The 15010-nt window shown below is 47.1% G+C and overlaps 1 protein-coding gene across 1 annotated transcript in view; it reads right to left on the minus strand.

The window, feature by feature from the left end:
• DNAH3 (dynein axonemal heavy chain 3) overlaps positions 1–15010 on the minus strand; it is a 468553-nt gene that overhangs the window by 302981 nt on the left and 150562 nt on the right. Inside the window, exon 14 of the mRNA XM_088476199.1 lies at positions 6086–6270. Coding sequence (XP_088332325.1) covers positions 6086–6270 — 185 coding nt within the window. The remainder of the gene's footprint in view (positions 1–6085; positions 6271–15010) is intronic.

The raw sequence follows: 15010 nt of genomic DNA on the forward strand, positions 1-15010 counted from the left end.
CCGACTTCCTAAACAAAGAAGTGCGGTCAACATAAGTCCTTAAGGCCCGCACAACATCCAAAGAGGCCTCACCCACGGAAAGACCCGGTGAGTTAAAGGCCGGAACAACTATTTCCTCGTTAACACGAAACTGGGAAACAACTTTGGGAAGAAACTCGGGCCGAGTGCGGAGCACTGCCCTGTTCCCATGAAAAACCAAGAAAGGGGGTCTACAAGAAAGAGCCCCTAACTCAGAAACACGTCTGGCTGAAGCAACGGCCAGAAGGAAAACAGTCTTAGCTGTTAGCCATTTAATATCCACTGAGCCCAGTGGTTCAAACGGCGGTCCTTGGAGAGCCCTCAGGACCACAGCCAAATCCCAAGGCGCCACAGGTGGAACAAAGGGCGGCTGAATACGGAGAACACCTTGCATAAAGGTGCGCACATCCGGGATTGTAGCAATCCTACGGTGAAACCAGACAGATAGGGCCGAAACCTGTACCTTCAAAGAAGCAAGGCGAAGCCCATGATCTAGTCCCGCTTGCAGGAAGGCGAGAATCCGAGACAGACGAAACTCCCGCGGTGCATAACCTCTCGGTCGACACCACTGGAAGAACGTATGCCACACGCGATGGTATATCCTCGCGGAAGACGGTTTCCGAGCTCATAACATGGTACGCACCACAGAGCTGGAAAACCCCCAGGACCTTAGCATGGCCGTCTCAACAGCCACGCCGCCAAAGACAGCCGAGTCAGGTCCGGGTGAAGACAAGGACCCTGAGACAGAAGGTCCGGTCGTAGCGGCAACCGCAGAGGACTGTCCACGGACAGACCCTGAAGGTCTGAGAACCAGTGCCGTCTGGGCCACGCGGGAGCTATCAACAGGAGCGTCCCTCCTTCCTGTTTGAATTTCCGGATTACCCGTGGAAGAAGGGAGACCGGAGGGAACAGGTATGCGAACCTGAACGTCCACCGGACGGACAGAGCATCCACCAGAGACGCCCCTTCGTCTCTTGTGCGAGACCCGTACACCGGCAACTTGTTGTTGTGCCGGGACGCCATGAGGTCGATTTCTGGAAGACCCCACCTGTCCACCAGTAGTTGAAAAACGTCCGGGTGCAGGGACCATTCCCCTGGATGAACGTCCTGGCGACTTAGAAAGTCCGCCTCCCAATTTAGCACTCCCGGGATGAAGACCGCTGATATGGCCGGAAGATTGCGCTCTGCCCAAACCAGGATCCGAGAGACCTCTACGAGAGCCGCCCGACTGCGAGTTCCTCCTTGCCTGTTTATGTAGGCCACGGTGGTAGCATTGTCCGACTGGACCTGCACCGGGTGACCCTGGAGAAACCGCTGTGCCTGCAGGAGAGCATTGAAGACCGCACGGAGTTCCAAGATATTTATTGGAAGCTCCGCTTCTGTCGGTGTCCACCTGCCCTGGAACAAGTGTGGACCCGAAACTGCTCCCCAGCCCCGAAGACTGGCGTCCGTTGTCAACAGGACCCAATTTGGAACCCAGAACGGACGTCCCTTGTTGAGGTGGGTCGTCTTTAACCACCACGCAAGGGACAGGCGAACCTCCGGGGTGAGCACAATCGTCTGGAACTTCAGAGACTGAGGCAGCCCGTTCCACTTGGACAGGATCAGGAGCTGCAGAGGTCTGGAGTGAAACTGGGCGTATTCCACCATGTCGAACACCGACACCATGGAGCCCAGTAACCTCATCGCCGAGTGTAAGGACACCCGGCGGCTGTGCAGACAACTGCGCACCCTTGACTGTAAAGCAGAGATCTTGTCCTCCGTCACGAAGATCCTTTGCTGTCCCGAGTCCAATAAGGCTCCAAGATGCAGAATCCTCCGAGACGGGATTAGAGTGGACTTCTGCCAGTTGATTAGCCAGCCGTGCCGTTGCAGCAGTGCAATGGTCAGGTCCAAGTGGTGTAACAGGAGCTCTGGAGATCCTGCCACCAATAACAGGTCGTCCAAGTACGGCAACATGCGGACTCCTTGCAGCCGCAGAGAAGCCGCCATGACCGCCATAGCGTCCTGTATGTCCAATGACACCATGTAGTCCCCACGTTCCAGCGCCAGAATGATGGACCGTAGGGTCTCCATCCGAAACTTCGGGACCCGCAAAGACTTGTTGAGTGCTTTGAGGTTGAGAATCGGACGATATGACCCATTGGGTTTCTGTACCAAAAATAGATTTGAATAGAAACCCTGGCCCCTCTGGGAGAATGGAACAGGCACTATAACTCCAGCCTGGAGCATAGTGTGCAATACCTTCCGCAGCTCCGTAGCCTTGTTCCGGTCTGATGGTAGACCCGTGGTGAAGAATCGAGCCGGGGGTCTGTGCCGGAAGGAGAGGGCGTACCCGTGAGAGACCACCTCCAGAACCCAAGTGTCTGTCGTAGTGAACGACCAACACCGGGAGAACTGCAGCAGGCGGCCTCCCACCCTGGGATCCCCCAAGGGGAGACCCGGACCGTCAGGCCGCAGGCTTGTCATCTGGCTTGGGGGCCGGACGTCTGGTACTCCATGCCTGTTTCCGGGGCTTGACCGATTTCTTAGGGCCAGCCTGTCGAGGAAACGACTGTGGTTTGGGCCTGCCCTGGGCCCTAGATGACCGAAAGGACGATGGTCCAGAACCAGAAGGAGCAGCGGCCGACGGGAGACAAGCAGATTTGGCTGCCGCCAGCGTGGCCACAATCTTATCCAGATCCGGACCGAAGAGAACTTCTCCGGTAAACGGCAACGCTTCCAGACCTTTCTTGGATCTGCGTCCGCCTTCCAGGATCGCAGCCACAAGGTGCGACGAGCAGCTACCGCTGCTGAAGAAATTCTAGACACCAGAGTACTAATGTCTAGAGCCGCCTCGTTGATGTAGGTGGCCGAATCACGGAGATTGCCAATCAACTCCGCCTGTTCGGCCGGACAGTCGGATTCAAAAGAAGCCTCTAATGAATCCGCCCAGCGCTCCATCGCTCTGGCAACCCAGCAAATGGCCATAGCCGGCCGTGCTGCCCCCCCTGCAAGGGAATAAGCGGACTTCAGGCAGATTTCTACCTTGCGGTCCGTAACATCCTTAAGGGAGGACATGGATGGCATCGGCAATGTGGCACTACGGACAAGACGGGTCACGTGAGAATCCACCTGTGGAGGGGATTCACACTTAGCAAAATAATTATCCGCGAACGGATAAGCCACCGCCAGGCGTCTCTGCGGCTGGTATCTTTTGCCAGGTTGTTTCCACGCCTCCTCTAAATGGTCCACCAACTGACCCGAAAGAGGAAAGACTGTGGCATCGCCCTTCACATCTTTGAAAAAGGCATACTTAGATTTAGCCGCTGGGGGAACTTCGTCCTCAATCACCAAGGCTGTGCGGACCGCCCGAATAAGTCCAGGAATATATACTTTGGACTTAGCATCAGCGTCCTTAGTATGGAAAGGTTCCTGATCGTAAGGATCCAGAATCTCCCCATCATCAGACGTCCCTTCGTCATCCTCATAAGGAGCGGACAGAGACGCCACCGGCCTTTTATGAGGCCGCATCACAGACTCCCCTTGCAACACATCCGACAAGTGCTGTACAGAACTCGTCAGGGAGTTAACCCACGCTGGCTCCTGAGAACCCGGGAGCGGGGAAATAGGGAGACTGTGGGGTACCACCAATTGTCGTGGGAACCCCTGCATGGGTGACGACACCACAGACTGCTGGGACAAACCCATCGGAGTAAACGCGGGCTGCGGAGCTAACTGGCCCACTAAAGCTGTTAACGCCTGAGCGAAACAAGCCCAGGGCGGCTCCTGTACCGGTGCTGTAACCGTAATAGGCCGCGCCATGGAGAAACACTGCCGGCAAAGGCCCTCCGCGCTACCCTCCCCCTCCGCTAACGGTACTTTGCACGTGGTACACTGTAGCCGGAGGGGAAAATCACTTTCAGACATGATGGCACCACGTATGTGACCTCTCTCACCAATTAAGTATTAAATAGGCGAGAGACCACCCTGCAGCACCGCACCGCAAGGGCTTTAGCAGAAAGAACAGGGACAGTAATAAAGCTGACAGTTTAGAGAAGAAAAGTTACAGGCAGCGCTAGCACAGTCACATACAATGCAGAGAAATAACAATTCCTGCACTAACAGCGCTGATCACTCAACTACACAGACACAGGGCCTGGTAGGACACAGCGCTGCATACACAGACCTGAGCCACAGCGGAGGAGAGGTATGCGGGGGGACCCAGACCACGATGCTTCCTTCCAGACTTCCAGCAGCGTTCACCATGCGTTGCAGAGAAGATGGCCGCCGAGGAGCAGAGAGAAGCTGGCCTGGGGGAGGAGCGCTGACACAGGACCAGTCAGCACAGTGCAGAGAGGGCTGTGTGCAGCGGGGGAGGCGCCGGCTGTGAGACAGGGAAGGCGCGCTCCCCTGGCATGCATTTAACCCCTGGGACGCCGCAGCGCTACCGCTCTGCTGCGGTCCGCTGTCCCAGGGGGTAGTGGAAGCGCAGGTTGGTCGCCTGGCTCCACGCTGCAGCCAGTCCCCAGGGAGCCCCCTGCCTGGGGACTTAGGACCATGTGATCAGCGGGGTCCCACCGCGGGACCCCGCTGCTTACCTCTGTCCCCCTTGAATCCGGCCATGGTCCGGAGCATCTGGGGTCACCGCTAGCTGTGACCCCAGACGCCCACCAGCATCCCCGGATCAGTACCGGCGTTCTGGTACCGGCGGGGTGTAGGGAAGACAGCATGGACGTCAGGACTGACTGTCCATGCTGTTCATCCAGATGTGCAGCCACAGCTGCATGAAGAAAAAGCTTCAGGGGCTCTTCTAGCCCCCACTCCAACAGGTGCACCCGACTCCGGCCGGGCACCAAACTAAACTGAGGTGCCTTGGCCCGGGGGCGGGGTATAGGAGGGGGACCTAGTGCATCCTGGGAGGCTGAAAGCTTAACTCTTTGGTGCCCTGCGACTGACGTCACACCTATACCCCAAGGTATCCTGTGGATACCCTATGGACCCTGAAGTAGAAATATTGATCTGCAATATAAATAGTAAAGTGCATTTGCATATAGTGGCCCCATGGAACTATTCATGAGTACTGTACGCTTCATAAAGAATTATAGCACTCATTTATCCACAAGGACATAAAAAAATATCACACGTCAGTGTTCATAAATACTGTACAGTAAGCCAATATAGGTATCGGTATATCTAGCAATAAGTCCCACATTACTCTGTGAAGAGCATAGGCGTCCTACTGTTGGAGTTACAGCTGTATAATGATATTAATGACACTTGGTTTTATTTAAGTGAAGCAAGCTGTTTACCAAAATCACAGCCTATTGTAGGAAGCCTTTTAAACAATTTATTTATATGTTTAAGAGATATTTTTAATGTTTTTTTTTCCAACTCTTAGCCAGACAGGCATCAATAAGTATATGACGGAGAGTGGGATAGACAGAAAACCAGATTATAATGGAATTCCTCAAAAGAGGTGAGTTTGGGACAGTTCCATCATATGAAAAGAAAAGTTAAATTAAATACATAATACTTTGAAGTCTACATAAACTAGTAATTTTCTATTACAATATAGATTGTACAACATGCAACCTTTGTCACCATGGTATAGCGTACAACCAAGATACATTAGAGAAAGTCCTGTACTTTTTCCCATGAGAAGTTCCAGGATTGACATGTAGGGCTATATTTATGAAGCAACAGCTCTTTGGGAGTATCATCGACTCTGTAATGGCTATTCTAGCCGACCACCATCAACAAAGTAGTGACTAAAGTAGCACAATTTATTTTGTGTAATTGTGATGTAAGATTTACAAGTACATTTGAGATTGGTTGTTACATGTTTTGTACATTGACTGTCAAAGGCTATTTCAGTAGCACATATTACCTCTGCTCACTTACTAACCAACATTGTGAGTGACGGGATTGGTGGTGAGTATAAAGACACCACCAGGGAATAGCCCTATATTATCATCTCATCTGTTTTGAAAATTTTAGATCTGAATCTCTGATGGTTTGGTCCAGGGGTTCTATTATGAGATAAAAAAAAAATACCGGGAATGGGGACACCGCGTATATCACTTACATTGGAGTGTTGCGTAATCCAGAAGAAACGCCAACCGGCTTGCTGCTTCCGCAATCTCATCCTTCAATTTATAAACAGTGACAGTACTTGAGGTTCTGAGGAAATCGGTAAGAGTGACCAGGTCTGCCGTGGTCGCTGGCACCTCGCTGACTCTCTCCGCTATTTTACTGTACTTGGAACAAATGCTGGATGGGCAAAGTAATAAAGGAAGAAATAGAAATTGTTAGAACCAACAGGATAATATATACCCAGCGGTGGCAATACCATAAGTATTCCAGCAACTCCAGGGCGCTGCTGAGTCAGCCTAACACAAAAATTAAGGATGTCTCTTATGTCTTCTACATGACGCTGGAGACAACATGCCGGCCTTAGCCCTTGCTGTAGGGACACATTACCACTGGTCTCTGGTCGGCTCTGGCCACAAAAGCAGTGATCATTACATGAGTGACATGTGAGACCTGATTCAGAGGCGTATGTTATTTGCAAGCAATTCCGATTTGGTCGGGACAGACGATATCAGAAATGGGCCAACAAAGTGATGAGCGGTGACTGGGAGGTGGCTAGAAGTGGACACAAAAAGGTAGTCTCATGGGCGTGTTATGGGAGTGCGCAGCATAGTCAAATGGAAAAACTGCCCCTGACGTAAAGCTGGTGCACAGATGTTGACGTCTAAAGAATCACCGGTGGTATTAAAGCGTGCAGAGATTCTGAAAGTGGCTGTCACATTCAGACATAGGCCCGTATTCAATTAGACGTGAAAAGTCGGAATCCGTAGAAAAGTATCACATGACGTAATTTCGCCAGGCGGAAACTTTACGCAGTATTCAATTGCAAAGACTTTTCACGTACGCGGAAAGTCAATGCAATGTAATAGGTGGAAAAGATTAGCTTTTGAAAGTAGGCGGAAAAAAAGTGCAGAATTGCGGATTTGGGGTGCAAAGGTGGGGCCACTCAGTAGCCTCCCAAAGGATAACTGCATCAAAAATAAAGTGTGGAACACCCCAAAAAATAACTTTGAAAAAGGGGGCAAAAAAGTACAAAGTTGGGGTACAAACATAAATAGTAGCGAAATAGACTTTTTGGGGGTCTGCAAGTATGGGTGATGTGTTTTTTTGATTGCAGGTGCTTGCAACAGGTGGGTTTTTCACAATATTTTTTACTTCACTTTAGAGACTTTAAAATATGCTAGCACCCATTTTGAAGTCCCCCAAATTTGACAGGACTACTTATTTTAACCAAAAAATACTGCTTTATGCCATTCTTCACCACTTGTGCAAATATGCTAATTAGAAGCTATTGAAACAACTTAAGTACCCCAAACAGCTTTATTAAGCCTATTCAGGGACATCTATATTGATCCCCAATGATAGTGCACCTTTTTGGGGGGTTCAGGCAGATTTCCCCATTTCTAACAGCACTTTCTAACTGTTCCGACATCGCGGCTTGCCGTTTTCATGTCCTTTGGAATTGAATAGGGCGAAGAGCGGACACGTGCCCGATAAGTTTCTGCGGCCAAAACACGCAGTGACGGCAGAAATAAGATTCCGGCGGCGACTAAATTATCGCGGCTAATTGAATACGGGCCATAGACGTCTACACCAGGGAAAGGCTGATACTAGTATTTGCATATTATTGCAGCTGCAACTCCGGCAACAAATGCACGAGCGGATATCTCTGAATCATGGGTGCATGCCGACTGCTTTTTCCTCCCCCTTCCTTTGGAAAAGCCCTATCTTCACAGGTACACAGACAAGTTGCTGGCAGCTGCATGCTATGGTGCTGACTGAATCTTAATCTTATAGGTGCCTGGTGACAAGTGCTGTGTGACAGTAAAATGGCAGCACTAAGCCACTTCTTTATTGTATGTGTATAATTTTTGCTATACACAAAGATTGTCAACTAATGGACTGCTAGCTGCTAATTGGAGAAATGTAAGTGCATAGTGCTTATTAAGAGCATATACTATTGCTGATTACAGCTCTAAGATATCTCTGTCTTACACTGACTACTAAATCATAAACAGCATCTTTTCCTATAATTACTGTAAAGCAGAAACTGTTTAAGACCTCACAGCTCACTAACACAGACTGATTGCTGTGTAGGAACTTGATTAATATTGTTGTTCTGAGAAAGTGACTATATACATCTGCATCAATGGGTCTGATTCATCGTCATACTCAAACCTGATGGTTTGTGTACAACTATGATGGCTGGAGGACTGCGCATGTGCATAACGGGTCCTGCGTCGTCGCACGCAGTGCCTCTTTAGCTGTTGCCTGATTGTCAGGCTGCGGCTGTTTGGTGGTGGTCACGGTGTCATTTTACAAAATGGGAGCGTGTCGCTCCATTTTGTAGGCATGACGAGGCCAAGGTATGCATCTTCTAACGCGGCAAAGGAGTTCTGGCTGTCAGTCTGAGTAAGCTTAGGTTTACACAGCAGGCTGATGGCTGACCACTGAACAGATGCTGCATCCAAAGACACAGCAGCGATCAGCATACAACACTGAATCACCCACAATGTGCTGATTTATAGGGCTGCATCTGCCTCTATATGGGGACTTACTAATGTTGTTGCTGCTAACATCAACCCATTTCATTTGTATAAAAGTTTTGCCCCTTTAAGTTTAGCGCTTCTTATGTAGCCAATGAATGTTCATGGGGAGTGGTCATGGGGTATTTAATGGGGTGATGTATGGAAATCTGTCTCTTTGTTACAGTTTTTCCCACCCTCCCTCTTTTTGTTTCATTTGTTGAATGTATGATGGTTGGTTTGTGTTTGTGGAAAAGAATGACACTTAGAGTTACTTTATGTTAATAGCTAGGCTTTTTGTGCGCGCTCTCATTGAAGTGGAGTAAGGCGACAGCCAATTGTCCTGGACAGGAAATGGCTATACCACCTGGACCGATGGTTGAAGGTAAAGGAGAGTTGATCACCAATGCTTGGCTTGTGTGTGTGTTTGTTTGAGCTGTTTGGTCGTTATTGTCCTGTGTGTTCTTTTTGTGCCGTCACCATTATTAGTATTAAATTATAGTCTAAAATTGAATGACTTGTCAAAAATAAATTGACAAAAAATTTTAAACGCCAACACTGTTGTCTGTGTCTTTATTTTTAGAAGTTGTTACATTTTATTTAAGAAGGTTGTTATATGGTAACACGATAATACACATTAGTGAGTTTAATGCAATTTGTGGCTTTTTTCAGCAACAAGTTGCATTTTTGAGTGTGTCTTTTGTCATTGCACATCTGATTCACAACTGTGTACGACTAGTGGGCTGGGACAGGGGCTGTAGTGGGTATGGATGTGAGTGGCTGGGCAGAGGCTAATGGGGAGAGCAGGGCCAGTGTTGTGTAGCTTCGTCTAGTGCATTTAGAAACCTTGTACTGGCCCTATATATACCATATTGATGACATTTTTACTTTAAACTATGAAAGGGCCCATTTATTAATTATCGTGGCAATAAGAAATTCTGTACCGCATGGATGTATTAAAACTCAAATCCAGGGACAGGGGCTCTGTTAGGAACTCATCCCTGCGATGTGTACATGAAGTGATCACATCAGCGACCACTTTACTTTGTACCGCAGGACGCCAGGTGGCCTACTGCGCATGCACAATCGTCAGCGTATGGGCGACTGGCTATTACCGGGGAGGGATCTGGAGGATCCCTGTCCCTATAAATTATGTGCTATGTAACCCATACAATGACTAATGCCATCTTAAGATGGCATTAGCTAGCGGGGCCGAACTCAGGAATGCTTTGCATCAAGGAGCTTGGTATATCTCACTATATAGCAGGCACCATAAAAACTTATCTCCAATATCTGCTGTGGAACCCCTGTAATACTTCCGGCGGATATTCACACTTTGAAGGTAATGGACGTTTTCGGGGAATCTCCTGCAAAATTTGTTTAATAAATATGGTCCTATGTCATAGTAAAAACTAATTCTGGCGCCCATGCCCATAGACAATAATCTAGTGTAAATGTAATATAGGTTTGCAGCAGACTAAAACAAACTCTGTGTAGATTTGTAGTGCAGAAACAATGGAAAAATGATTAGTTTGCGCTACCTCTATATTATCAGACAATAAAATTATAAAGTTAAAATAATGTGAAAGATATAAAGATATAAATAAAAAGTACAAATATTTATTAACCACTGAACCCATGTTGCCATAAGAAAAAACATATATTAAAATATAAAGCAATAGAAAATAATTAGTACAGAAAGAACACGCTGAAACAAATAATGTATTTATGTAATAATGTAGATGAATATAGATAATTCCTATGCAGAGTTCCCGCTTGGCAAAGCTGATATTTAAAAGTCAATTAATTATCCCGGCTGCACTCACTGGATTCCGGACTTCAGTGAAGAGGGGGCCCCCCACGTTGCTTTATCTACACCCCGTGAGTGCAAACTGTACAAATAGATGACTACAGTCTGATCAGTTGGAGATATGCTCCACATGGGACTTTTCAATATCAGCCTTGGCGAGGGGGGACTCTGCATAGGAATTATCTATTATCTATTATTCATCTACAGCGGTTTGAGCTCCTAATACGGGAATTATTTCTCAACGATTTAAATTGTTCACAGGATTTGATACAGCCGGAGGTGGACTAAACAAACTTTGGAATTAGCAGGTGCATGTGATTTTAAACATATGGATACTTGCATCAATGTTGAGCTAACAATTGTATACTGGACAGAGTCTTTGACTACTACTATTTCATCGCTTACACAATACGATCACACGTATTCCACCTTTAGTAGCCAATCTAAATATATGTTTGCTCGATATGTGATCAGTGACATTTACAAAGAAGCTACAAGCATCGGACTGGCCACACATACTTAATACCGCATGTATCCATTTTAAAGTATCTAAGTGACTAGCAACACTTTTATTTTTACCTTTATATGATACTGTGCAATAGTGCAAATTATTTGTTTCATTGTTTTCTTCCTGTAATAATTATTTTCTGTTGCTTTATATTTTAATATATGTTTTTTTCTCATGGCAACATGGGTTCATTTTAGTGGTTAATATCTTTTTTTTATATCTTTCATATTATTTTAACTTTATAATTTTATTGTCTGATAATAGAGAGCTAGCGCGAACTAATCATTTTTTTCCATTGGTCCAATGTCATGACTTATTTTGCACAGGAGAAATACAGTTTTGGACAATCCTACTCCTGTTTAGTCGGCTCCCATGTTGTAAGCAGGGGGGAGGCTGGCCCGGATGGAATCGGTATGATTTACCGCCGGACCCATGCCCGGCGGTTGGAATCCCGACATCGGCATCCCGGCAGAGGAGGAGATCCTGATCGTCAAAAGTAAGTAAATACTAACCTATTTCTACCCCCTAACCCTCCCTTAGGGGTGCCTAACCCTAACCTTCTCCACAATGCCTAACCCTAATCCCCCCTCTAAGTGCCTAAACCTAACCCCCCCTTCCCCGCCGCCTACACCTAAGTCCCCCGGGGGGGTGCCTAACCCTAAATCATCCCCCAGGGGTGCCTAACGCTAACCCCCCCTTCCCCTAGCCTAAACCTAACCTCTCGGGGGGGTGCCTAACCCTAAGTTCCTCCCGGGAACCCTAAACCTAACCCCCCCCCCCCCGCGCGGCTACCCGCGCTCGGTGCCTGGTGTCCCTTCGATCGGAATGCCGGGTGTAGGGCTCCCGGCATATGTCTAATGACAGGCGTCGGCATATCGACGCCTGTCTTTAGACCCTTACTGGGATATGACAGTCGGGAAGCCGGCTGTCGGGATTAGGTCCGCCGGCTTCCCGACTGCATACCGGCCCAGACACATATAGGGTGAATTCAATTTTTTGGGGGGCACCCAATAGAGCTATTCAACTGGTGTGCTGATTAGGCGAGTGTCAAGGGTGCCCATTATTTCTGCTCGCTTCCTTCTGAGGTGGGTAACAGAAATGTGCGAAAAGTCTGGCTATTGGGCGCCCAAAACTGCATTTTCGGCAGCACATCCAATAGTTTAGAGGGGTTTAGCCGTATTACGCATCTAAATCCATTGCATTTGGGCACGACATACGTGAAAAATAATGGGCGCCTAAAACAACTGAATATCGCCAACCCCCATCAACCCCAACACCCCCCCCTCCCCTGTTCTCCCATCACTTTAAATAGGAGATCGGCACAGAGAAAACAACTGAATTCCCCCCATGGTATCAGCAGCTCTTTTATGTAAAGAACTGCAGTAGTACACTGGTGGTTTCTATACTGCCTGGGTATTTCTCTACATAGTAAGCAATAAAGACAATAAAAAATCGTAGTCAGTTATCTATGCATATATGTAATACATGCAGAGATTTAAAAAAAATAAAATAATGATTGTCAAACATTGGAAAAAGATACCAAAACCTTGCATTATACGGATACATTTTAATTTGCTGTGTAGAACATCTGAAGTATTGAAATGATGGTCTGATCTGCACTGCGCTATAGATAAATGTTATGACACCAGCAAAAAAACATATCTTCAGGCAATTTTCCAGCTTGGTTGTGATAATCCCTTCCTTGGCCAAAGTATAATTAGACATTTAAACGAATACTGTTTGAACATACCAAAACACATTCCTACAAACAAGGCAGTGGTCTTTTTACTCAACAGGAAGAGCTCATTAATAGATAGTCAGACTGACTTGGTTATTGCCTGTGAGCTAAGCTGAGGTCACTGGAACCACTGTAGGACTTTCTTAGCCTTGTAATGTGAAGCATAGTTTTGCTGATAAAGCCCACAGACTGGTGCATTGCTGCCATAAAGGGACCACTGCCTGCACTATGGACACCTGCACAATATATTGGCCATATTCTGGTCCTCTCATCAGACGTAAAATGCTTCTTCCAATCTTCCAGTGACCAGTATGTGTGCCCATTAGGAGTGTAGCTCAGTACATGTGCTGGCAACCATAAACACACTATACAAGTTACAAGTTGTGTACTCTGATATACCACATTCAGAAATGCTATTGTATTTACTGTATCTAACTGTAGCCAGTATATTACTCTGAATAAGGGCCGAGGGCCGTTGGCCTCCAATGGCCCTTTCAGTCAGCAGCCTAAGACCACAGAACTGACCATGGCTAGATGGTATCAGTAATCAATGCACACAAATGAGTGGTACTGCGTATGCGTCAAGTTACATTAATGTTGTCGCTTGCAGAGAGGATTTATTCGCAAAGTAATTGACAGAGAGGGAACGTTTGTGGGTGGCAACTAGGGGGCTTTGGCGACGCAAACACAGGATTGTTGTAACGGTTTCTAGGGCGTGTCTCAGCCTGCAACTACCATCTTGTACGCAGTACAAATGGCTCCGGTATCTCAGTTCACGCGGCCATAGAGCACGACCATTGTGTCCCGATGCTGATGATTGACTGATCTGCAACCGGTCACCGATGCTGCGTCATTATACGACCAGCTGCAACGCATTAGCGTACATCTCTGAATCACGTCTATAGTTATGTACACAGTGAGGGAGCACAGCACTGACCTCTACAGTTTTCACACCTACCCAGCAACAGGACCCACCCAAATATTCAGCTGCCCTGGTTGTGCTTTGCAGGAGAATAGAGGCACAGCTATAAGCAACTAGCCTATGAGGTGGGTGAACATGGAGGGGGGGTAGGATTTTTTTAATAGAAATTTCTTTAAATCCTAACAGCAAGTGTGTGTTTCACTGACAAAACAAATGTTTAAAGAATTGGATGTTAGTATACCTGATGAGAAATGATAGTTTATGGGGCCCCACTTCTACCAAAAATAAATAGACCCCCAAAGACCTTTACTCTGTTTTTATACTGTTTAAATCAGCCAGAGGTAAAATTAGCTACTTACCATCCTCTGCTAATTCTGTCAGTTTTCTCCCCTTGTACCAACAGAGGGCTGGATTCAGAGTAGTCCCTGATGAGTAATACCCCGGTGTTAGAAGATCGGCGCATGTGCAGGATCTATACTGTACATGCCTTGGTCTTCTATTGCCAGATCTCAAAGTCCGTTTTGGAGTAGGGAGAGGGCGGGCTAGCCTCCGTTAATGAGAGTGCCGTGGCGAGGGTCTGTGTCTTCCGACACAGACTTCCTGGCCTCGGCTACGGAGCTGCGAGAGGCAAGTAACTGCATGGTTACTTAGCTTGCCAATGATCTCACAGAAGATCCAATGCTGCATCTTAAGACACAGCACTCAGATCTGCGATGCTGTCAGGAGGCTTCCTGCTGCGTTAGCATATTAGTTGTACGATATTGCACAGCCACTTCCCTGCGACTATACAACACCGTGTCCAGAGTACGGAAAAAAAATACTAAGAGGGGTATTCAATATGGGAGCGAAAAGTCCGTGCTGGACTTTTCGCTCCACATCAGAGATTTTTCTGGGATAAAGTATCGGGCACGCGCCCGCTTTATCCCCGTATTCAATTTAAAAGCTACGAAAACGGGACCCGGCGAAGTAGGATCGGCGAAAAAAAACAAAGTTTACCAGGAATAAATTGTAGGACCCCCCTAAAGCTGTAAAAACATGGGGGATCACTATGGGTACCCCCGTTTTAGCCTGCAAATGAAAGTCGGGGTTTTAAATAGGGGCTGCAGGTGTTTTTTTCCCCGACATTGAAGAAGTGATGCAGAAGAGCACTTTTTTTTTCATTTTTTTTAAGTTGTCCCATCAAATTTGGGGTACATGAAAATGGGTACTAGCATATTTTTAAGTCCCTAAAGTCTTTATTTAAAAATTCTGCAAATATGCACCTGCCGCTAATAGCGTGTTCTAGAATACACCTGCCGCATATTTGCAGAATAGCCCTGAACCTATTTCCCTATTTTTAAACACTTTTTTCCCATTTCTTTTTTTTCACCCCAAATTTTAAATAATTTTTTTGGGGTGTCCCTATTTTTAAAAAAAA

The sequence above is a fragment of the Taudactylus pleione genome, unplaced genomic scaffold, assembly GCF_031769625.1.
Source record: "Taudactylus pleione unplaced genomic scaffold, aTauple2 ptg000184l, whole genome shotgun sequence".
Taxonomy (NCBI): domain Eukaryota; kingdom Metazoa; phylum Chordata; class Amphibia; order Anura; family Myobatrachidae; genus Taudactylus; species Taudactylus pleione.